General features: G+C 33.9%; 1 protein-coding gene across 1 annotated transcript; it reads right to left on the bottom strand.

Annotated features, from left to right (window-relative positions):
- Positions 1-2146: 2146 nt before the first annotated feature.
- LOC148612767 (high-affinity choline transporter 1-like) lies at positions 2147-23964 on the bottom strand. Its single transcript, XM_088594489.1, has 8 exons — positions 23700-23964; positions 20358-20465; positions 19558-19713; positions 18850-18998; positions 18332-18484; positions 12262-12391; positions 7969-8192; positions 2147-2801 (listed from the first exon to the last, which is right to left on the bottom strand). The coding sequence occupies exons 1-8, from the start codon at positions 23860-23862 to the stop codon at positions 2226-2228; spliced, it is 1659 nt and encodes a 552-aa protein (XP_088450615.1). The 5' UTR covers positions 23863-23964; the 3' UTR covers positions 2147-2225.
- Positions 23965-24630: the final 666 nt, after the last annotated feature.

Raw genomic sequence — 24630 nt, 5'->3', positions numbered from 1 at the left:
TATCAAAAATGGCCGCCAACGCGGTCGAAAAACAGTGCTTTCATTTTCTTTTTTTATTACAGACGCCCTCAAAACTCACAATAGAGTATCAGACATAATTATAATACCAGTACCTGAATATTGATTTCCGGTAGTATCTTGGTTCCTTGATTACTATTTCTTAATTATTGCCGGAATTTTTATATCAACTTAACATGTTTTATAGGCGACAATAACTTAATCGGTGTCTAATTTAGCCATATTTTTTTCAATCGTTCTAACCACGAGGTAGAGTTGTCTTTCTTTTGATTTGATATTTGAACAATTTAAATATTAAGGCGACACCGTCTTAAGCCAGTCGTTCGAAATATTTCACGCAACAGTAGGCGGCAATAAACTGGTTGATTTTTGTTTTTGTTTTGTTTTGTTTTGTTCTGTCATATTTGTTTATTTCTTTTTTCTTATTTTGTTTTTGTTTATTTTGTTTTTTTTTATTTTGAATCATCCGGGCGTAATATGATTTTTTTGAGTTTTTTTTTTTATAGTTCTAAATTTTATGTCATAATTAAGCTTGTGAAAAAGTCTTTTTGAGCCTCAATAAATAGCATATGAGCTAAGCAATTGGAATGGTATACAATGCAGTTATATTTGAATGGGCCAAATTTTGAAATGTATTTTTATTGGATTCATCCACTGAAAGTTATACTCTGTAAAACTCCGACAAATAATCACAATGGACATGTATTTGTAGATTTTAGCCATACATGTAGTTAGACTTTGATGTCTCTGTTTCGCCGTCCATTTTTGACAATTGGGTATATATTTCCCTAAATTTGTAATTAACCACAATCTGAAATGTTTCTATATCATGTTAATCGAATATGGTCTGGTTATCAACCAAAAATACTTCTGTAACTACTGTACTTCATCATCAGGTTTCGGTTGAATTTTATAAATATATACCTCTACATTTTTATAGCTCTGTATTTCAAGCATGTATTTATTGGTGAACAATTTTGTTTGGAATATTGATATATGTTCACAATGGCAGTACAAATGCAGATTCAAAAAGGGGTGCATCCAGTGTGCGCAGTTTACATCTTCCCGTCCTGAAATAGGGAAACATCTTTTTTGTGAATGAAATCCTAAGAAATTAAATGTAAGAAATTTTCCAGGCCTTTAAAATCTTTAAACACCTACTAACCTGAAATCTTGGACCTGCTCTTTTATTGTAGCTTTGTTTTATTTTGTAGTATCTAGCTATACGCTGTCAGACGCCTTTGCCAAAGTTTTCTTTTCTGTATTCGTAGACAATTTCCACGTCTTCTCTGTCTTGTTTGGTGGTGTGTTATTTTTAAACTTCGAAATTGTTCACATACATTCAGGTGGTCTTTTGGTATTTCTTATCCAGCAAAGAGTAACATTTGTCGGAGCATTTCAACCGATTCCGTATTCTTTTAGGCCTGGCTTTGGCTTATGATACAGATATATGCCCATGAGTTACTAAAAAGCTTTCAAATTTAGCATGTCTTTTTTTACTAATTTATGTTCATATTTTCATTGCATGAAAATTATCAGAAGTTTATCTACCCCTCCAAAAATGCGTCTTCCTTTCTTTTACATCTTTGCTCCTCTCTCTGCCCTTTCTCCATTTGACTACCTTTTTTGCTTTCTCCCATCTCCCTTTACCCCCACCCCCTTGATGAGAATGTATAAATGTCTAGACTGGCGACAATAACTTACATTTTAAGTAACAGTCTTTCTAAAAATCAGACAGAAGGTGATTCATGCATGTCAAAAACACACCGAATTCAGTTTTATTTCTTGTTCAGACACAGAAACTGTTTATGTAACAAGTCTTAGTTTTTCATTTGGTTGTTGCTCTTTTGAGATGAAAATTATATAGATTGTACCTGAAATTTGCACTTTGCAAGAGTTATCGTTCTTGATTTGGCTTCATTTGGTTGCTTTTAGTGGGAGATTAATGTATAATTTTTTTAAAAAGTGCAAATCTGAATGCAGAAAAGGTTGCTGCTTTGTGAAAGTATAGTATATGTAAGACTAAAAAACATTGTTTGTTCGGTGGGTTTTTCTTGACCATGAATCACTTAACTTGTCTGAATGTTATGCGGACTGGTACTTAATTGATAGACATATTTACACTTAATTATTTCAGTGTCCATGATTTTATTTATGCTATTGATTATAAGACTACCAATAATATGTATAAATAAAGTTTTCTGACATTATAGATGTATAGACTCTTCGTGAGAGCCTTCGTAACCATAATTAATTCCACTTGCTTGTTTACTTGGGATGTTCTTCTGATCAACCGTCTTCGATAAATCCATCGGTGGTTTTTGTTTACTGTCTTTCTCTTCCGTAAAGTTCACAACGCAACGCGCCAAATCGTATTTCTTCGGTAAAATATTGTTTTTAAAAACAAAATTTGTAATAAAAGATACAAAAAATAGGCAAAAACAGGTCGTCAACATGGCGAATGTTTTAAATGGAAATAGTTGAATTTGTTCCTTTTCATCATACCATGGATATTTGATTAATGGTGGCATTCCGAGTGTGTGTTCACCACCTGCTAGCCGAAAGAAAAGACCAACGAAATACCCAGTTACCGAACCGTACGTATTTACACTAAAAAAGAAAATTACGCAAAGCATTTGCGGAAAGAGCATGACGTACACAAAATCTGAACATAATACAAAAAGTTCATAAATTGATCCAACTGCAATAGCCATGATGGTCGCCAAAGCACCGACACCAAATATAGAAATTCTCATTACCCAAGTTAATTCTGTTTCTGAGGCCTAGAACAAAAAAAAAAGCACTATGATGATTTTTTTCTTTCTTGTGGCACAAATTGTAAAATAATATAAAATAATTAAACTACATAATATAATGAAATGAGTGTTGAAAATACAGATTTTTCCCAATTTCCGGTCTCAGCTAATCAGTACGGTAGTAGAACAATAAAATGGCGAACGAATTACACTTACAGAAACATTATCTATTTAACATAACTAGAAAGACTCAAATAGTGAAAAAATGTTATAAAACATGAATTTATGTCACAACTACAAGAAATATTCGATAATAACCGCTTGAGAGTAATCAAGGGAACCAAGGTTCTAGCGGTAATCAAAAGAATGCAATCCAGGGACAAAAACCAGACATGGAAAACAGACATACACAACAAAGAACATAAAGTAACTAAAATAATACATACAAAGTAACAAATGCAAATGAGCATGGACCAAGTGCACCGGTAGGGTCCTCTGCTTTTCTAGAAATACCCGCAGAGTTGCTCATAAAAAGTCAAGTCTGGGGTAGTCGAAAGAGGAAAGGAAAGCTATGATACGTTGAACAAATCAGTTTTAATGGGTAGATGGATACACCGTAACGATCCACGAGTTCACGACGACCATAAAACTTCTGTAGTGATGACTTCAATCTTGTAGCAACATAACCCTGTTCCAGAAGCCTATTTGTTTGAAGTCTAGCGCGATACAGAAAGTCTGTGTAGTTTCGGCAAGCTTTCGCAAAACTTAGAGGTGGAAAAAGGCGGTATGGGAATTGTTAACATATATTTTTATATTTATAATATTATTATTTTGAATATTTAAATATAGTCCAAGCTCCGCTGGCGAGTTGGAATGCATTAGGTAAACATTTGTTACATAAATTTGATAATAAATTCAATGAAATTACTTCATATGCAACTGTGCGACTTTATTGGATTTCGAACTAATACAAATGCCTGTATATTATATAAAGCCATTAAAAATATTGTGTCACGTTAGTGAAATACAAAAGCTAGACACTTTCCATGATATACTAAACCAGAGACTTTTTGGTAACATTAACACCTTGTTTAACAAGAGAGCTCTTTTTCATCATATGTTTTTTTTCAGAGCGGGTTCCAAAGAATTTAACATGTTTGGGATTCAGACCATTAGAACTTCATAACTTGTGATTTAATATACAAGAAACTTATAGACAAACGTAATTGCATCTCTGAACATTCTAAAATTTGATATTGTATTATACAATGAAAACAGACTTCAAGTAATGGGTATGTCATATCTATACCGTCTAAATTCTAAAAAAAAACAAAACGTTGGAAAAATCGGTAAACGATACTGTTTTAACTATTACAGATGAGCCACAAATTCCGTATTTAAATTTAACAGACGAGTAATATATCCAGAAAGCCTTCGACTTGTAACTATCAAAAAAAAATAATAAATAAAAAGCTAAATCCGAAATAGTCAGAGCTAATGGGAAGAAACCTTTAACAAAGAATTTAATTGGAATGAAATTTGGAAAGCTGGGAAAGGTTTAATGGAAAGCATCTTTCCCACACGTTGCAACACTAAGGTTTGTGGCCTGATGACCCATGGGCCAGCATGTAGCATGACAGGGGTACCCCATTCCACCACCTGAGGCACACAACCCAGTTGCTGTGTGGACAGAGTACCCAAGCCCCCGGCCAGGATTTTGAGGGTTTTTTAACTGCCTTTTACAACAAGCTTTGGGCTGCTGCGGGCCTATTCTTTTGACATCCGGACCCACACGGTACTAGAATAAAATGAACTTCAGCAAATTAATTACTGGATTCAAAAACAAGACTTAAAGTCTTACATCAATCCGTCTCCTGAAATCATGAATTATAGTTATATCATTGATATATAGCATACCTCAAGGAAGTAGTGCTCATAATGTGCATTTGGTGAGTTAGGTGCAAAGTATAGAGGTTTGTATTAAATGCTCGAAGTATTTACTCAGGTCATAAGCAATTTTCAAAATTATTCAAAAGAAGTAACTAATTAAGGTTGTTGATTTATAGCGTTTGCTCTGTATCAAAAAGTTTTGAACCTCAGATATGATGTCTCTTAAGCGCTTGGTATAATGGACAGAAGAGTAAGAAGTGGCCAGCAGATTATATTTCACCACAATGGCATAAAGGTAGTGGAGTAATATTTTGTCGGAAAGATCTTTATTTAGCTCGCCTCACTGAAGACGAAGTCTGGCATGTAGGATTTGACCTCAGCGGGATCCGCATTAATAATATATTGGTTTTTGGTAGAGATTCCTCTTACTTTATAAAAATAATTCCAAATCTTCCAAATATACATTGCCCCGTGCAGGTCCGGGTGTTAAAAGAATAGGCCTGCAGCAGCTCTAAGCTTGTCGTAAAAGGCGACTAAATAGTGCTCAGAACCCTAGCCGGGGGCTAGGGCGCTCTGCCCAAAGAGCAACTGGGGTGTGTGCCCCAAGTGGTGGAATGGAGTACCCCTGGCGTGTTACATGCTGGGGTTGTCAGGCTATAATACGGAAATTCCGACCGCAAACCATAGTGGTGAACCGTGTTGGGAAAGATGCCACGTTCCTCGCACGTTAAAGAACCCTACTGTGGTATTCTCCCGGAGTAGGAACCATAGGGCTCCGCCACAGGAGGCTTAATTGCCCGACACTCCCCACCTCTCCCTATTTCCAGTGGCAATCAAAATTTGTCGACCCCATTGTCCTTGTGTCCCATCCCTTTTTCATTTCATCATCATTTCATGTTCATTTTATCATCAATTTCATGTTCATCGTCTGAATATAGCTGAAATATTGCTGCTCGGACGTTAAACCCCAACAAACAAACAAACAAACCAAATATACAGAAGATGTTTACAAAATGCTGGAATTTTTTATCGACAACAACATACTTGTCCAGTGTGGTGGACGCATTTTTCAACAAACCGTCGGCATTCCAAAGGGAACATATTGTGCTTCTCTACTTGCTGCCCTATTCCTTTACTATGATGAGGCTGATTTTATAGCTGATCTGATCCGAAAGAAAGAATATCGTTTAGCTAGATCCTTTAATCTCTTTTCCGCTATATAGATGACGTATTATCTTAAAACAATCCTAATTTCTGGGATTTGATACATCGCAAAAGAACTTCAAATAAAGGATACTACAGACACTGTGAGGTCAGCCTCATATGTTGACCTACACTTAGAAACTGATGGTAAAGGAAAACTATTGACCAAACTTTACGACAAACGTGATGACTTTTCATTCAGAATTGTCAACTTTCCTTTCATCTGTGGCAACATCCCTTCAGCACCTGCGTATGGAGTGTTCATATCATAAACCATACGTTATGCCAGAGCTTGCCGAAACTACGCAGACTTTTTGTATCGCGCTATAATTCTAACAAATAGGCTTCTGGAACAGTGTTAGTTGCTACAAGATTGAAGTCATCACTACAGAAGTTTTACAGTCGTCATCGTGAACGCGTGGATCGCAACCATGCTTCCATCTGCGCCATGAAAACTGATTTGTTCAACGTGTCATAGTTTTCCTTTCCTCTTTCGTCTACCCGGACTTGATTTTTTATAAGCAACTCGTTGGGTGTTTCTAGAAAAGCAGAGGACGCTTACTCTACCGGTGCACTTGGTCCATGCTCCCAGTTTTTAGTGGAGACCGAGTTGCTCATTTGCTTTTGTTACTTTGTATGTATGATTTTAGTCACTTTATGTTCTTTGTTGTGTGTGTCTGTTTTCCATGTCTGGTTTTGGTTCCTGGATTACATTCTTTTGATTACCGCTATACCCTTGATTCTCTTGATTACTTCTTTTACTACCTCATTTTTGAGATGGGTTTTGAAAATTTTTACTGAAGGCGAGATTTTAATATCATTAGGTAGTGTATTCCATAATCGAATAGTGGAGGATAGAAAATAATAGAATATTGGTATGTTCTACAATAAACTGATTGGATTAGGTCAGAAGTATGTGTTGGGAAGTTATAAATTTTATTTACTCTTTTAGGAATCAAAGTTTGAAGATAATAAGTATACGGTGTCATATTGTTCAAAGTTCTGTACATTAGTGTTTTTTTGATTTTCTCGCCGAACACATACATGTAATTTCTGCCATTCAGTTTCTATGTATGAATTGAAATTGAAATCAATATATTGATTTTAGTACCCTCTGTAATTATGCTTACTGCATCAATTTGAATCTTTTCAACTTTGAGTTTTAGAATAATAGTCTTTGTATCTCATATTACATCGGCCTATTCAAGAAAAGGGTCCGTCTATCCAAATCTATTTTAAATTTTCGTAATACATTTAAACGATTATATGATGTGGTTGTAATCATATCTTTAATATTTCACCGATGAAAGTTTATCGTGCTGTTATACATGTACATGTAATGTTGGGACTTATTTAAAGGTTTTAAGACATAACTATAATACGTCTAATTTTTTCTCTTTGTACAATTTTACAAGTTAAAATATCATTTATTTAGCTTTTTTGTTAAATGCACAGCTTCTAACTTCGTCGTGTAATTTTAAATTAAATGCACAACACTTTATAGTTGACCAACGTTTGAATATTAGCCTAAAATGTGATCAAACAACCAATACTATAGTATTATTGCGTAAAGGTTTCCATATTGGCTTAGTTATTGGTCCGAGGCTAGCCATATTGGACTGAGGCGTAGCCTTTATTGACTAACTAGTTCAATACGCTAGGCCAATATAGATTTTAACCAGTCCAATACGAGGTATTGGACGGCTATATCCCGTATTGGTGCACTTTTGTATTTTGTATTGTATTGGCAGTTTTTATCATATTTAGGCTAATATTCGAACGTTAGTTAATAAAACACAAATACAATAGTGCGCAAATACATGATTCTGCCGTCCAGCAGGCTTTTACCCAGTACCCGTCCAATACGCTATATTGGCCTGGTTAAAAGCCATATTGGACTAAGGAGTCAATAAAGGTAGAATTGCATAAGGTTATACATATTGGCTGAGTTATTGATCCTCGTATAGACATATTGGACTTCGGCGTATCGCATATACTGACCTGCTATGATCGTATATACATTTGTCACTTAACCTCAAAACAAGACAAATATCTACACATTCTTAGAAAATATTCAATATTTGGTTGATTCTGAACTTACATTTTTTCGGAGTCCTGCTTGGTATATGTTTCTAGCAAACATTCCTGATGCAGATAGTACAATTGAATCAGCTGAAGACATTACAGCAGCAGCTACCGCCCCAAGACCAATAAATGACACCGCCGCTGGGCATAGATATTGTATAACAAGCGGCAGAGTATATCGTTCATCTCCCGGAGGAAGACTGTATGATGTTGCTTTATGGTACGAAGTTTCATTCCAGTCTAAAATAAAATTTTAAAAAATTGTCATTAGCAAGTATTATACTAACCAAAGTACGCGTGTAGTTTGCAGTTAAGTAAGTATATATATATATATATATAATCAGAAACTCTAAACTATTACAGAACTGTACATTCAGCCTCCGTTCCTGACTTGTGCGTTTTTTCTCATTGTTGTTTAAAGTCAAAATATCGTCCATATATCTAAAGGTGTTATTAAATTTTTCTACCAAATGTTGTTAAGAAGGGTCTTTATTGATCCTTTATTGATCATAAATTGTGATTCGTAACAGTACATAAAGATGTCCTCAATAAGTGATCCCATTGAGTCTCCATGGGAATCCAATAACTCAACGTTAAGCTAAAGCGTACAAAAATGCTGTGTAGCAGGAATCGAGTGCTGTAAGCATATATCAATAGAAGTCCAATTAAAGTAGTTTTTTTATGTTTTTCCTTACTAAAAATGATCTAAAAGAGATCGAACAAACATATTCACATCCCGATTTAATAAATGGCCATTTTATATTATATGTGATTTTTTTTATATGAGATTATGTGGAAGTTTAGTGTATAAATTTAAAAAATAAAAACAGGTTCGAAAGATCTTACATTGGGCATGTAATTTATCAAGCACTTCAAGTGAATGTTTAACACTCCAAAAGTAGTTTACGCCATGCACTATTTTAATACAAAATATTATAATCGGATTTTTTATGGTATTGAACGCTTTTAGTAAGTAAAATAGAAAGTCTAGTTGTTAAGCAATGACATGAATATGTAATGAATCTATATTTATAAGGTGATTTATAAAGTTTTTGAAGCCAGTACATAGTAGGAACTTCCATGCCGCTAGGCTCAATTTGAAAAGAGGTACAACGAGTTTGTGTTTGTTCACAATTTCACTTTCTGACAATTTTGTCGGTTGGAATGTTGGTGAACTTGTAATTTCTTTTTGTAGAATTTCAATATAAAATTTACGTCTAAAAACAATAACATTATTTGCAGCTTTATCAGCAGGAACAAAAACAAATCCATCGCTGAGTTCTTTCTGAGAGGAGTGCACGGAGTCATTAGATATTCAAAATTGAATTAAATAACAAGCCTTGGGCGAGGTAGCCAGGTGTAGATCAAGGGCAAACACAGTACAATTTCTCTAAATGGAAGTGTTTGAAATTTTTAATTTTGTTATAATAATTGAAAAAAACACACTTCCACTCGGCAAAGACTTTTTACAACCCTCTCAACCTGAAATTTTGTATCGGCTCCCAATAAGTTATAAAAAAACTGAGTACAGCATGTCGTTGTACAAACGTTAAATATAGGTCAGAATTTTTATCGTTCTGAAATGTACTTAAGCAAGTAAACTTCAGGGCATTAATTTCAAATGACAGTCACCCGATGAACTTTTGGACAATTGACTCAACGACAAAGAGATTTTCTATCAAACTCATATTAAAATATCTAATATTTCCATTGTTAAATGTATATCTCTGTAAAAGAGGAATTAAAGTATGATGATGGTGATGATGATGGAAAGATTGAATCTCTTAAATTATTGTCCTGTTACCGACCACCGGATTATCGTCATTTAGTCAAGGGGAGACCAACTCTATTCCCTAATATCAACTACAGTAATTACACGTACTTTCTGTGAATATCTCTCATGGGTTGGCAATAAATCTTTCTAATATAATATAATGCTGCTGAAGAGAGGTTGCTCCTTACAACAAGGGTAAATTCACAACGTACCAAAATATGCAATATTTACATGACAGGTATTTTTGTATTTAGAATGATTGTTCATAAGAATGAAAAAGAAGAAATATCAATTTCAATCAGACGAACACAAATAAAAACCAATGCAGACGACGAACTAACATACATACTAAAATAATTAGAACAAAAACAGAAAAAAACAGAAACCAGCAGCTAATTGAATGTTGTAGTTACAGGAGTTTTCTGTATTGGCATATATTTTATATAGATTTGTAAGCCTAAACTAGAAATGCTTCCATAGTTTACATTAACAGTTTCCTTCACTTTTTATTTATATGGGATTAGCAAGTCTATGCCATTACAAAAGATTGATGCTATCGTTTGGCCAACAGCATGATGAATTATTTGGTATATTTTAAAATGTTTCACTAAAAATTCTAAAAGATTACATATGAATGAAAAATGGGTTAAAATTACGTTCATTGAACTTTGTATGGACCTACTAAATGTAAAAAAAACAGAAGTTACAGCTAAATCTTACTGTATCCTACGTATAACTTATTACAGTATTATATTACTCATTACTTAACAATTACTTATAAACCATGTTATTTGTTAAATAATATACATAGTAAAAAGACTTGTTCTTTACAAAGTAATAAGCTTTCGTTGACATACATTATCAATACCACAGGGCGGTATCAGCAAAATATTATCTTGGTCAATAAAATGCTGCAGCATTTTGTATTTAATACAAGCAAGCATTAATGTATGATATATTGTGATATATCTGTTTGGCATACAGACCTCCAACAGATTAGTTTCAACGGACTCACACTTTTATATCTGATTTTCTAAACTTTATTCGCAACTATAAGAAAAAAGCTGGAGTATTAAAATCGATCTTACTATATTTAAAATGTTATCCTTTTTAATGTTTGAAACACCGAGCATCCCATACACAACGTACCCATAGTTAACACATTAAGCATATTTAGTAAGAGTCTAGCATGTGACTGACAAAAATATATTCATATATATTGTATGGAAGAAATAACCTTAATCACATAGTGCACACTAAAAAATCTCATGTAGCAGACTATTTTTAAGTGTGTACCACGGGCGTTGAAGTTATTTCCTCATAGACCGAACAAAATATAACAGTTCGGCATTCATGATAATTTATTTAGTATAAAAATTTAACGAGTAATTCATCACAATGGTTGATGACGTCACAGCCACGAAATAAAATTTAGTCTAGCTGATGGGCAATTTTTTATCCAATCAGAAAGCGTGTTACATCTGAAATTCAATTATTCAAAATGGACCGCCAAAGTAAGTATATTCAATACAATAAATGGCAACAGCAAAGCAACAATCGCAATTACCCGGATGGTCATGACTTAATACAGGCATTTCTAATAGTGTTGATGAGTTAAAGCAGTTTTTATATCGAGCTAAACCGCAAAATTTTGATATATGTTCCGTTTGACTTAAACTTATAAATAATTTAAATTAAAAAGTTAAAAATGATAATTATTTAAATATTACCTAGATAAAGACGGAAAAGGCAAATTCCATGTTTTATTGGAAAACTCATTTCACATTTTATCATTCAATTTTTCATAATCTAATAACCAATTTTAGCAGGTGTAATAAAATTTCCTCTAGTGAATCTAGACAAAAAGGGGTACTCCTTATTTCTATCAGAGTCCAAAACTTGTTTGTTTGTTTGTTGGGGTTTAACGTCCGAGCAGCAATATTTGAGCTATATTCAGACGATGAACATGAAATTGATGATAAAATGAACATGAAATGATGATGAAATGAAAAAGGGATGGGACACAAGGACAATGGGGTCGACAAATTTTGATTGCCACTGGAAATAGGGAGATATGGGTAGGGTCGGGCAATTTAGCCTCCTGTGGCGGAGCCCTATGGTTCCTACTCTGGGAGAATACCACAGTAGGGTTCTTTAACGTGCGAGGAACGTGGCATCTTTCCCAACACGGTGCACCACTATGGTTTGCTGTCAGGTTTTCCGTATTATAGCCTGACAACCCCAGCATGTAACACGCCAGGGGTGCCCTATTCAACCACCTGGGGCACACATCCCAGTTGCTCTGTGGGCAGAGCGCCCTAGCCCCCGGCTAGGGTTCTGAGCACTATTTAGTCGCCTTTTACCACAAAATTAGCGCTGCTGCAGGCCTATTCTTTTAACACCCGGACCTGCACGGGGCCCAAACTAAAGAATGTAAAGTTGGAATGTTTCTTTACAAAAAATGTAAGACATTATTGCCTCGTACCAATGTGTGTTAATATGCAATCATTGACAAGCAGTTGAATTGTGACTTACTGGTTTGTGCTGCTATCGCTCCTATTAAGATGGCAGGAACCGTCAAGATAATGCACCCAAATCCTGCCGCGTACGACAACAATTCTGCAATCCGAGTCGTTTTCGTGGAAAACACTCTTTGGTAATATTCCTTCAACGATTGCAAAGTTAAAGTAAATATTGTTGTTTAATTTATATTTGTTAAGGTAACTGACATTATTTAAACATATTCTCTCCTTAAGGGTACAAGTAAAATCAAGGCAAAAGGAAAATTAAGGTAATTAAGATTCGAACGGTAATCAAAAGCATATAATTCTAGGATTACGATGAGACAGGGAAAATAGACACTTAAAACAAAGAACATGAAATAACAAAAACATCACGTAAAAGAAGCAAAAGTAAACTGGCAGCATTGACCAGATACATCGGTGGGATGAACTTCTCCTTCCTAGAAACATCAGCCGAGCTGTTCATAAAACGTCACGTTCGAAGCAGACGAAAGAGGAAAGGAAAACTATGACACGGTGAACAGTGAACCATCAGTTCTTAGGGTGCAGACGGATACATCTTAACGATCAAGTTTATGATATAACCATAAAACCTTTTTTAGTAATGACTTTGATCTTCTAGCAACATAACCCTGTTCCAGAGGTCTGATTGAAAGAAGTAGCACGGTACGCTAGTTTCCGAAAGCTCTGACATAACGTATGATTTGTTATATGAAAACTCCATACGCAGTTACTGAAACGATGTTGTCTCGGATAAATGAAAGTCATTGAAACGAAAAGTCCTCGCGTTTGTCGTATAGTTTGGTCATATTTAGTTTTCTCTTTCCATGGATGTTTTAGAGCAAGTCAAGATGTGATGCTGACTTTGTAGTGTCTGTATTGTCTGTATCGCAAATTCTTTGGGATGCAATGTATAAAATAACATTAAGGAATATAAAGGGTATCGTTCCAGAGCGATATCTAAGGAATACACAAAAGTATATGGCATCCGTATGTGAATTGATTTATACATGAAAAAGTAAAGTGAGACACATTAAAGTTCAGGATTGAATTTGCGCAGAGAACAAATCCAAAACTTTATATCTTGTCGAGTACGAACATCAAGTTGACATGTGTATTATCGTTTTAATGCTACTACTGATCATTCCTATATACCTTAGAGGACACGTACGATTTTGTATTACGACCAGAAATATTAGAAAAAAAAAACATTTCAATGCTCAATTACCGTGGTCCTAATCAGTTACATGTATTTAAGGGAAGAATTTTGATATCTACCTGCTATGCTAGCAGTTTTTTATGGATTATTTGTTTGATGAATGTTATTTTGTTTTTAAACACTGGATAAATAGTAATCATAAATGTAAACTTAAATGGATAGTCAATAGAAAACACGAGAAACATTACTTTTTTTCTATTGCTTTTTAAGTCGTCAATATTGTTAGCGATTTCTTGCACTCATAATTTCAGTACTTTATATTTTCATATGATTCGCATAATTAAATATTAATATTCCACGCTATGCTGCAGATCTGTGCCGTGTTTACCGCCATAACGTCATAGTTCTACATGTACCTTCATACGAGATAAAATGTACCTCTTCAATATCATACACGTGTGTTCTACATGTACGTATGTTTCTTGAAAATTGTATGAGAACGGGAAGTTTACACGAAATAATCGGTTATCATTGAACATTGCCCAGTTTCCGATTCAGCTGCATGGACTCGTCACAAGTCTATATAGGCCATATACATAAATACGGCCTCGATATCTATAAAAAATATTTACAAATTCCATAGATAAAGATTTATTGGCAGAGTAGGGAACCAGAAGAATTTTTCAGTTATCTTAAAAAAGATAACGTTATGGTGATTTAAAGTTGATGCCACATGCCATTCAATGAATTTTTGCCTATTTTAAAGAATATCATGCACGTCTATTTTTTTTTTTTTTTTGGCTTGTATGAGAATGGGAAATTCACATTAAAAGATAAAATGGTCGGTTAGCATTGAATTTATGTAATATTACCAAGTTACCGATTCCTACAATGGCGCCCAATACAATTGACTATATAGGTCATATACATTATCTTTATATTGCCATTGCCAGTTGTTTAATCTGGTTCCTTGTAACTAGTTCTTTTGATTGAAAACATTCGGGTCATCATGGTTACGAAAAAGTAATCATATTAAGGGAACCACGATTCTTGCAGAAGTCACCCGATTCATAGACCTGTAATTTAAAGCAATGTGAAGTTGGTAACTTATTCGACATTCGTTTGATATTCATTTGGCATTCATTTGACATTCGTTTGATATTCATTTGATATTCATTTGACATTCAATTGCATTAATTTCAATTTCATTAACGTTTAATTTCGATATAAAAAAGTAATTTCATAGTCAAAAGACTTGGCGGTCGGGGCTGTTTTGACACAAAACTTGCATATTCGCAACGACTTTTGCCCCCCTTAACCTGAAGTGTATCAAACAGCCACTATATAGGGGTTATAGTACTCGAATAGGGCAACAATCGGCAGCTAATCGATACTCGATTCCAAGAGACTGAAGTCGCTCACCGGGGCTCAAAAGTTGGCGGTCGGGGCGATTTTGACACCAAACTTGCATATTTATATTTGGAACGACTTTTATCCCACTTTAACCGGAAGTGTATCAAGCAGCCATAATACAGGGGTTGAAGTGCTCTGAAAGGGCATCAGTCGACATTCAATCGATACTCGATTCCTAGAGATGGAAATCGAAAAAGAGATTAGAAAATGAAAAAAAATTTACCCCTACCCCGCCGGAAAATCGCTTAATTTTTTTGCTGACATATTTTTCAATGGCAAAACCCCTAGAGTATTAAGTACCATTTTGTGTAAGAATCAGGCAATGGGTGGCCCTTCATTTCCCCCAATGTAATTTTAAAATGTACTTTGCCGGAGAGTGGATTGTCTACATGCCACTGTATACCCGTGTTGAGTGAACTTTCCTTATGCTAGAAATTCCTTCTACAAAGTCAAATATGAACACATCAAGACTAAAGTAACTATTGGGAAATCTCTCTCAAACTGAGTAAGCGTAAGAAATAGGATTATTCTAACTACAAAAATTAATTAACACAATATCCTAAAATATGAAAAATCATCTGCAAAATCCTTAGGACGTAATTACACTAAAAAACTTTTACTTGACAAGTTTTACACACATAATTTTTTCACATTTCTGCATTTGATTTTCTTGTCAAGAAAGATAATTTTAGCAAAAGATTGAACAACGTTATAACTCGTGTACCTCGGAATTCCCTACAAAAAATAGAATCATGTTTCCTTATAAATAGGATTGGGTATCGATATAAATTTTCTAAAGTGCATAGCTACGATATAAGAGTCAATGACGGGTCAAGACGTAATTTACAATACGGAGATTCGATCAAATAACTTATTTGTAATCTATATTCATTGTACTGCAACCCTATATAGTGGCTGTTTGATACACTTCGGGTTAAGGGGGTTAAAGTCATTGCAAATACAAATTTGCAAGTTTTGTGTCAAAATCGCCCCGACCGCCAACTTTTGAGCCCCGGTGAGCGACTTCAATCTCTAGGAATCGAGTATCGATTGGCTGTCGATTGTTGCCCTATTCGAGTACTACAACCCCTATATAGTGGCTGTTTGATACACATCAGGTTAAGGGGGGAGGTAAAAGTTGTTGCGAATATTCAAGTTTTATGCCAAAACGGCTCCAACCGCCAAGTCTATTAACTATGAAATTATTTTTTATATCGAAATTGAACGATAATGAAATTGAAATGAATGTCAATCGAAAGTCAAATGAATATCAAATAAATGTCAAACGAATGTCAAAAGAATATCAAACGAATGTCGAATAAGTAACCAACTTCAGGTACCAGTATCGCATTGCATATCCCTGAGCGGTGTACGTCAAAACATGGAGCTATAAAAATGTAGTGCATTTTCTTTTTGCCTCTCTACAATCTAATGTTTTGTCAAAAGATATGACTTATAAAACAGAGCAAATATCACACTGACAGATGAAAAACTTTTTAAAAAGAAAATCTTACATAATAACATAAAAATGTTCCACTGAAAAGGTTGGTTTGATGAGTGTAAAACGAAAGTGAAAGTAGAGAAAATGGCAATTAATATTTTTATTTATTTTCTTTGCGGGAAATTATTTCTTCAAATGTCCTTAGAAATGCTATAAAAGTGAAAGTTTTATTGAATCAATTTACATACTTTTTAATAAATCCTAAAAATATCCACTTCACTTTAGAAGTCTATGGGAAAATTGATACGATACTGAGACCTTCACATTGCTGTAATTTAATTATAGGGTGCACTATGCAGTTACATTAGGGTGCACTGTTTCGCACACCAAGTTACCCCTGTCAAATTTCGTAAAACTTAAAAGTTGAAAAGTGGTGGACATTGTGTAAATATAATATATGTAGTGGTAAACAGGTGTAATTTAATAATTTAAATGTATCCGGAACGTTTCAGTCCCCTGCCGTATTATGTTCTCTCATCAGCAGGTCTCAGTATCGTATTAATTTTCCCATAGACTTCTATAGTGAAGTGCATATTTTTAGGATTTTTTAAAAAATATGTAAATTGATTCAATAAAACTTTCACTTATGTAGCATTTCTAAGGACATGTGAAAAAATAATTTCCCGCAAAGAAAATAGGGTGAGTCCACGAAGATCGGACAGAAAAGTAGTCTCGAACTATAAATAGCCATTTTCCCTACTTTCACTTTCGTTTTGCACTCACCAAACCAACCTTTTCAGTGGAACATTTTTATGATATAATGTTAGATTTTCTTTTAAAAAAGTTCTTCATCTTACAGTGTGATGTTTGCTCTATTTTATAAGTCATTGTTCATATCTTTTGACAAAATATTAGTTTGTAGAGAGGCAAAAAGAAAATGCACTATATTTTTATAGCATCCATGTTTTGACGTACACCTGCTCAGGGATATGCAATACGATACTGGTACCAGCATCAGACGGCTGATTTTCAAAATACCTTATTTCGCTCGAACTTTTCGAACTAAAATTGTGAGAGAATGAATCGAAAAGGGTCTTATTATTTTTAGCTTTTTTCACCTACTCCATGGATGCTTTCATCCTGTGGTAGTGTCTAAGTGCCTGATATTTTATAACACATAGTATTTGACTGTTAGTTTTGGTAAGGCACCCCTGACTTGTACTATTAAGAAATATTTTTTTTTCAGTATGTTACCATGGCTACTGGGTTTAATAACAGTAATCACTAAGTTACTTATAAATAACTTGAACCTTCACACACCAAGGATTTCAAAAACATGCACTTTCTTATGACAAAACACTAGGAATTTCCGTGCGGACTGCCTCAAAACAGCTTTATTTAAAAAAAAAATAAGACAAAATTTTTAGAAATGACCTAACTGTATTTCCATAGGTCTCTGTCCGATTGCAGAGCATTTCGTAGTCGTGCCATTTCGGATGTTGGAAGCAAAAATCAGCGGCAGAGAATATTTGACGATTGGCAACTTTTAAGACTTCTGTCTTTGATTATTGTATCGATACAAAGCGGGGATCCTGTATAAAAAAAAACTTCGTACAAATAGACCCAACAGGCCATAAGATGATTTGCACATTTTTCAGATATTTTTAAATTAATAGTTTACCATGTGTTTTTCATTTTGGGAGTTAAACAATAAATTAAAGTTGTCAGTCATGGTCAATTGAAAAAAAAATAGAAGAGAAATATAAACAAGGGGAAAAAATGATAACAGAAAGGAACTGAAACAAAATCTGGAAGACAATTGGAGTGCATAAACCAAATAAGCGTCTTCTGCCTTTCTAAACACTGGAAGTACTTGTGTTGTGTCTAATAAACTGACTCTGACATCATTGACTCTTTTCAGCCAGGCTGTGAAGAGTCAGCAGGACGAAACAAAAGTCCATCTCTTGAACAGTGAATGTTAAGTTGACAAATTAAGCGGTGAAAGCTAACCACTTTATAATTACCAAATTGCATATGGGCATCTAAATTTGATTAGTGACAAATACAAACCTGCCACCCCATTCCGCCTAATATTATTAACAGATATGAATCAATGTAGTACCCCCAATGTCTAGGATTTACTTCTTTAATCCATACAGTTGTGTAGTTAACAGAAATATCCGTTACTGCATCGTTTGTCATTGCGAACGGAATAACCAGCCACTGGAAGATAACAATAATGAATTTAAATTTTGAAGAAAAATATATTAATAATTCTATTGAAAGAAAGTGCATATCTTAACGACCTTTCTAGATACCAAAGTCTGAAAAAATATACAAAATATTGGAACTTTTAATACAGAGATAAAATTTAATTCACCAGTGACGAAAGTGTGACAACAAAACAACGCAACTAAGGTCAAATAAACTTGAAATCCATTAGAATACCTTTGTAAGTGGTGATATCCACTGAACTTAAAACAACCTTGGTAAATGGGGATGTCAGAGATAAAGAGTTAATTGTTTCATTATACTTTTCTCTTGGCAAGCCACCTTGCCTCTATTCAAAATACCCTTAAGTAACTTACCAGTCCAATTAGAATACAAAGGAGCTGTATAATATCTGTATATGCCACAGAATAAAGACCGCCGAACAATGTGTAAAAGACAGCAACACATGCTGATACGATAACAGCGACGTCGTAATCAAGGTCAATTATCACAGCTAAGGTAGTTCCTGCGGAAACACACTATACATGTACATATACAAATTCTGTTTATATTTTTCAACTAACTTCATGAAACTTTTTGGAAACTACTGCAACAACACTAGTACAATGCAAAAAAGGAGGATGTGACACAAACTTTAAAAGGATATGTTGGTCAGACATCGGATCAGATTAAGCCTTAGTTTAGATACTGTTTTGCCCTCCTCCATTGCCTAAACGAAGCCAAAAACAATTATGCAAGTGTGGGAGCATGCATGTGCTTGATTGATCTAAGCTTTTTTCTTACATATGACTACTGCATAAACTATTTGATTGGCTCCACAATATTAGAAAAGAGCAATAGTCAGTTCTGAAATTTTATGTTTTGAATTTTGTTGGATGTAATACAAGTTCTAGCAGTACATTCAATAATATTTGTAATCAATTCCATTTACTTATCTTTTCGTGTGTACAGGCCTTTAAATAGTCTGTGCACATTATTGTAAGGGTTCTTAATCTTACTAAGAGCAGCACTAAACTTATCACTTATGTTGCTTTAATTTTAACGTAATATGATATATATAATACCTAATGCGCCTAGTATTGCACCACACCAAAATATCTCCCCAACTAGAGTCGGTAAAAATAACAGTGCTCCCATCTTGTCTCCATATTTCTGCTGTATAGGATCCAACATAGTTACATAACCCAAAGATCGCAATCGTCCAGCATAAAAATAACCAGCTGTAAAACATTCATCTAGTAAGACAACCTCCATCTAGTAAGACAACCTTTAAACATTCATCTAGTAAGACAGCCCTCATCTAGTAAGACAACCTTAAAACATTCATCTAGTAAGACAGCCTTCAAATGCATTAAGATCAAAAGGATCATAAAACAATCATCTAGTAAAACAGCCTTAAAACGAACTAAGGTCAAAATTATATAGTGAAACATTCTTCAAACGCATTAAGATAAAAATCATCAAGTAAAACAACATTAAAACGCATTAATATCAAAAGCATTAAAAAGCAGTCATCTAGTAAGACAGCATTAAAACGCATTCAAATAAATAGCTTGTAACAATTTTAACCAACTTCGATTTATGGCCTGTCTGATTATTTGCATAGTTCATTAATCGGGTATGTACGGTATGTTTCAATTTTTTTTCTATTAATTTTTAGGTCAACATAATCTAATCTTTGAAAGGCATTGTCACGATTAGAAATTACAAAAAAAAATGACAAAAGTGGCTTACTGTTTGCTTAAGTTAAGTTGTTAATATAATTTTCTATTATTGATAAAATCGAAATTAATAAATTCGTGTAAGATAGACCAAGTCCAATCAGAAAAATTCAAATATTATTAACGGTTTAACAAACACTTACCAAACCAAAGGCTGAGTGCATACCCAAAAGGAGCTTGGCACCAGACAAATCCACTAACGTTGACAGCTTCGGCAGTTCCATTGATGAATCCTCCACCAACCCATGTTGCTAAAATATGTCTTTCATTTTTACTTTTAAAAAAGAAAATTAATACATACTACCATATAACATTATGATTAATACTTCAAAAGCGTGTTAACATGACAGAAATAATAGGAATTAAAAAAAAAGTATAGGGTGATAACTCAAAGAATCGGAGAAGAATCCTAAAGCAATATCATTCAAACATATTTTTACACATTTCACTAAATTTTTAATAACTATAATTCAAATATGACGTGCTTCAAAGCTAGACCACAGCCGATGGGGTAAAATAATGTGACATAAATGACCAGCCCGTGATAAATGGTAAAATGGGGTTCCCGTGCTTTGTTTCTTCATTTTTCTGTTAACGCAATTGATTGAGTATCATTTCAAAGATTTAAATTTAGAAAAAAAATGACCTTCAATATGACGACTAGAAATACATGGAAGACATGTTTACACATTGATAAATTATTCAGGATCCTCATATTTGATTCAGGCCTATTGGTATAAAATATCAATCATGTTGAGCACATTTAATTATGTTCTAGTGTGCATCAAGGGTATAGCACTTAAGCTATTCCATATATACATAAAAATATTACAGCCATATCTTATAATTCTAAGCATCAAAATTTAATTAATAAATCATTACAAAAGGTGTCGCTATCAATGTCATATCCAAAGTAGAGAGTAACACAAAAAAACTGATAAACTCTTGGAATTAATCAAAAGGAAAAATCAAAACGGAAAGTCCATTGCAAATGTCAATATCAAGGTTAAGCCGGGTTTTAAAACGCGCTTTCCAATGAAAATTCATCGTTTATAATCTTGTCAGAAACAAAATATTTCTCTGGATATTAAACAGAAACTTTTTGGATTGCGTATGAAACATATTATGTAACTTTGGTCCAAAAGCCTGTCTCTCAGGCAGCATTGGCGTATCAAGAAGTCAGAGTAGTGGCTACTAGCCTTAGCAACAACTGAGAAATAGTAAAACCATGTTAGACGCTATAACTCGCGCTGTCCATTGAAAATTCATCGTCTGTAATCTTGTCATAAACAAAATATTTCTTAAAAAGATCTGGGGTGGGTCTCTCAAAGCTATCTTAGGGATAAGACGTGTCCTAAGTCTATCTTAGGATTCGTCTCTGTCCTAAGTCGTGTTCTCGAAGCCATCATAAGTTAAGACGAGTCGCAATTTTCATCCTAACTTTAGGCCTAATAAATAGATGTCTTAGGATCAGTAATGTTTGGATTTCTCTTATTCCCGCTCATCATTTACCACAGAATGACCGGCACGCGTCGGTTCAAACATATTTTTTTTAATGAAACGATTCAGTAACACTTTATTTAAACATATTTTGCTACTGTTTCTATTTCTAATACATGCATATAACAATCGAAAATCAATAACGTCATTCGGTTTATAAATTCACTCACATGTATACAATTAGGAAGCAATCATTTGATTTTTTTGTCTTTATGACGTCTTAACTTGAGACATGTCTGAGATAGCTTCGAGACACGGCCTAACATTGTCATAAGATGATCCTAACTCCATCCTAAACTTGGTCTTAGGGCGTGACTTCGGACATATCTTGGATATCTTCGAGAACCCCACCCCTGGATATTAACTAATTTTTTTTAACCATATAAAACATTAAATATTTTGCTATCACAGATCCCATCCAAATTATTTTGAGGGAACAAAACATCGATATTTGAGATGCACGCCCTTGGGGTTCTTAATTTGATAAGCAACAACCTCTACTTCTAAGAACCTTTAATATTTTGCACTTCTTGACCTTATATATCCTCCATAAAAGTATGCAATATCGATTTTGAAACTTTATTTTTATATTTACTCATTTGGAGCTTTAAAATGATATCTCACATGACCAATTATGACGAAAAAAATTCGATATCAATTTTATGAATAGAAAATAATGAAACTTGCAATGTTTGATATGAAAATTTCAAGCTGTTGTGTTTTTACATATACGTCTTTGCATTTGGTATTTCGTTTTATATGTATTTAGGTACGATAACACAAGCTGACATTTAAGATTTCAGGAATTATTATGAAATATTTTATAAATGTCAATATTTTATGATGTGAATAAATTTCCAAATGAATTACTAAAATTTAAAGTGTTTAAATTTGTTTACGTGTGCAAGGATCTAGGTGGGAATTCGGTTATTTCTTTTTTGTCGATATGGTTGTGTAAATCTCTTTCTTACTTTGAATATATTTGCATCGTTATTTCTTTACGATCCGATGCTTCATCAGAGGTTGGCCCAATGGTTTACATAGTGTTCCTATGTTCACGGCCTAGTTAGATATGTACCTATTGAGACGACAGCACCTTGTCGATGGAAGATGCAGCTTACTTAGTCGAGTAGTGATTACAATTAATTAATTACAGATTATATTGTCCTGACAGAAGGGTAGAGAGAGTGAATACATTTTTTTCGCCTGCTGAAATAGTATGAGTGGACTAATGTTTATAACACGGAAAACATTTTGTTGTTGATTTTGCTTGCTTTTTAACACGGACTTGTAGCATGTTCAACGTATGAAATTATTTATATATGTACAAACATCCTTAATCTACCAAGGTCATTTTTATCTAAACTGACCTCTTCTTTAAACAAAGACATCGGATATCAAAAAATGCTGTTTTCGACATGTTTACCTCATCATTTTTAGTTGTAGCTGTCAAGTCAAGTTTCTTACGACAAAAGACATAATGTCAACATAAATAGCAATCAGATCAAATGATAGAAACATTTCGTACACCTACACAATTATCATCTGTTTGGTTCGTCGTAATGCAATAAAATATTTCATATAACCGGTACTTCTGGTTGGTATAGGCCAAAAAGAACAAAACAGTCATGAGACTATACCATTCAAATAAAATATTATGATAATTTCAGAACAACGCAGAACTAATAAATAATATTACCACAATTTTTGATTAAGTTCTCTTCTTCAAGGCGTTGGTACAGCTGCTGTCAAAAATCATTTATATGGTGAAATTGATCATCTGAGAGATACAGGTAAGGAGAAGGAATGTCATTATTTGGTAATGTGTAATGACATATCAAAATATGCTCTACTGCATCCGTTCATGTTAGCAAACTTTAAGAAAAATAGTTGTTGAAAAAGATTGTTGCTTATATAATTTATACGAAAATTTAATTGCAGTGCAATTTATAACACGCTTATTGTTATTAACATTCTGTACGTACCCGTCATTGTGAATACACCAACAACGACACCGATGCCCCTTCCCGCAAGCATCATATCCTCACTATCCTTTGACTTTCGTTTTCTTGCGGCCCAAAGGCCAATACCAAGAATTAATAAATAAAATACAATTACTGCAATCAAACCAGGAACGTTGACAGCCATATTTTTACCGTTTAACAGGTGGAAATGAATTTACAGACTTGCCTTAAGCTTAAACCTTCATTTATAAGTTAGTTTTCCAGTCGAGTAGTTCGTCCGATACACGCCAATGAAAAAGTTAGTACATATATTTAACAGATATAAACATGCATTATAGTCTGTCTTGAATCATTTATAAAACGATAACAAGAAATAGTGTAACATTACATTATGCATGTATAAGATAATCAAAATGACATATATATGTGTGTGTGTGTGTGTGTGTGTGTTTTTATATATTTGTAAAAGACAAGCAATGTTTTTTTTTTCTTGTTGCTTGATACTCACTAAGATATACAATATAGGCTATACGAACGATGTCAATGCAACAGTCAGTCTATATCTTAGACCGCTATTATGCAACTGCTTATCTTTTCCCGAACTAATTTTGTTGTGAACTAAAGAAATAATAACTTCCATTTTTATACTTAGTGACGTTGTTAATTACAATGGTCGAGGTTTTCATTTTGATATTTTTTATGTAAATGTGATGGCATTTCGTTTGATATGCAAAAGCTCGTCTTACTTTCAACCAGATCTTTCTCTATGTAAGATGAAGGCAACATTTGAAATGTACATTAACAACTTTGCACTTGATATGCGTCTACTTAATCATATAAAGCACTCATTGACCCAATCAAACTTATTTTGAGGAAACAAAACAACGATATTTTGGATGTGCGCTCTTCGGGGTCCTAAATCTGATAAAAAATAACCTTCTGAAAACCTTTA

This window comes from Perna viridis, chromosome 7 (genome assembly GCF_037379345.1).
Source record: "Perna viridis isolate PV_CMFRI_1.1 ecotype Kerala chromosome 7, ASM3737934v1, whole genome shotgun sequence".
NCBI lineage: Eukaryota > Metazoa > Mollusca > Bivalvia > Mytilida > Mytilidae > Perna > Perna viridis.
The sequence above is the reverse complement of the archived record's forward strand: the minus strand, read 5'-3'. Positions and strand labels throughout refer to the sequence as shown.

Coding starts and splice junctions, on each gene's coding strand:
- LOC148612767 (XM_088594489.1), bottom strand. CDS start 23,862: ATGGCTGTCAACGTTCCTGGTTTGATTGCAGTAATTGTATTTTATTTA. Junction 19,714..20,357: donor TGCACTCAGCCTTTGGTTTG/GTAAGTGTTTGT, acceptor AATGTTTTACAG/CTGGTTATTTTTATGCTGGA. Junction 18,999..19,557: donor TGCAATACTAGGCGCATTAG/GTATTATATATA, acceptor GTGTTTCCGCAG/GAACTACCTTAGCTGTGATA.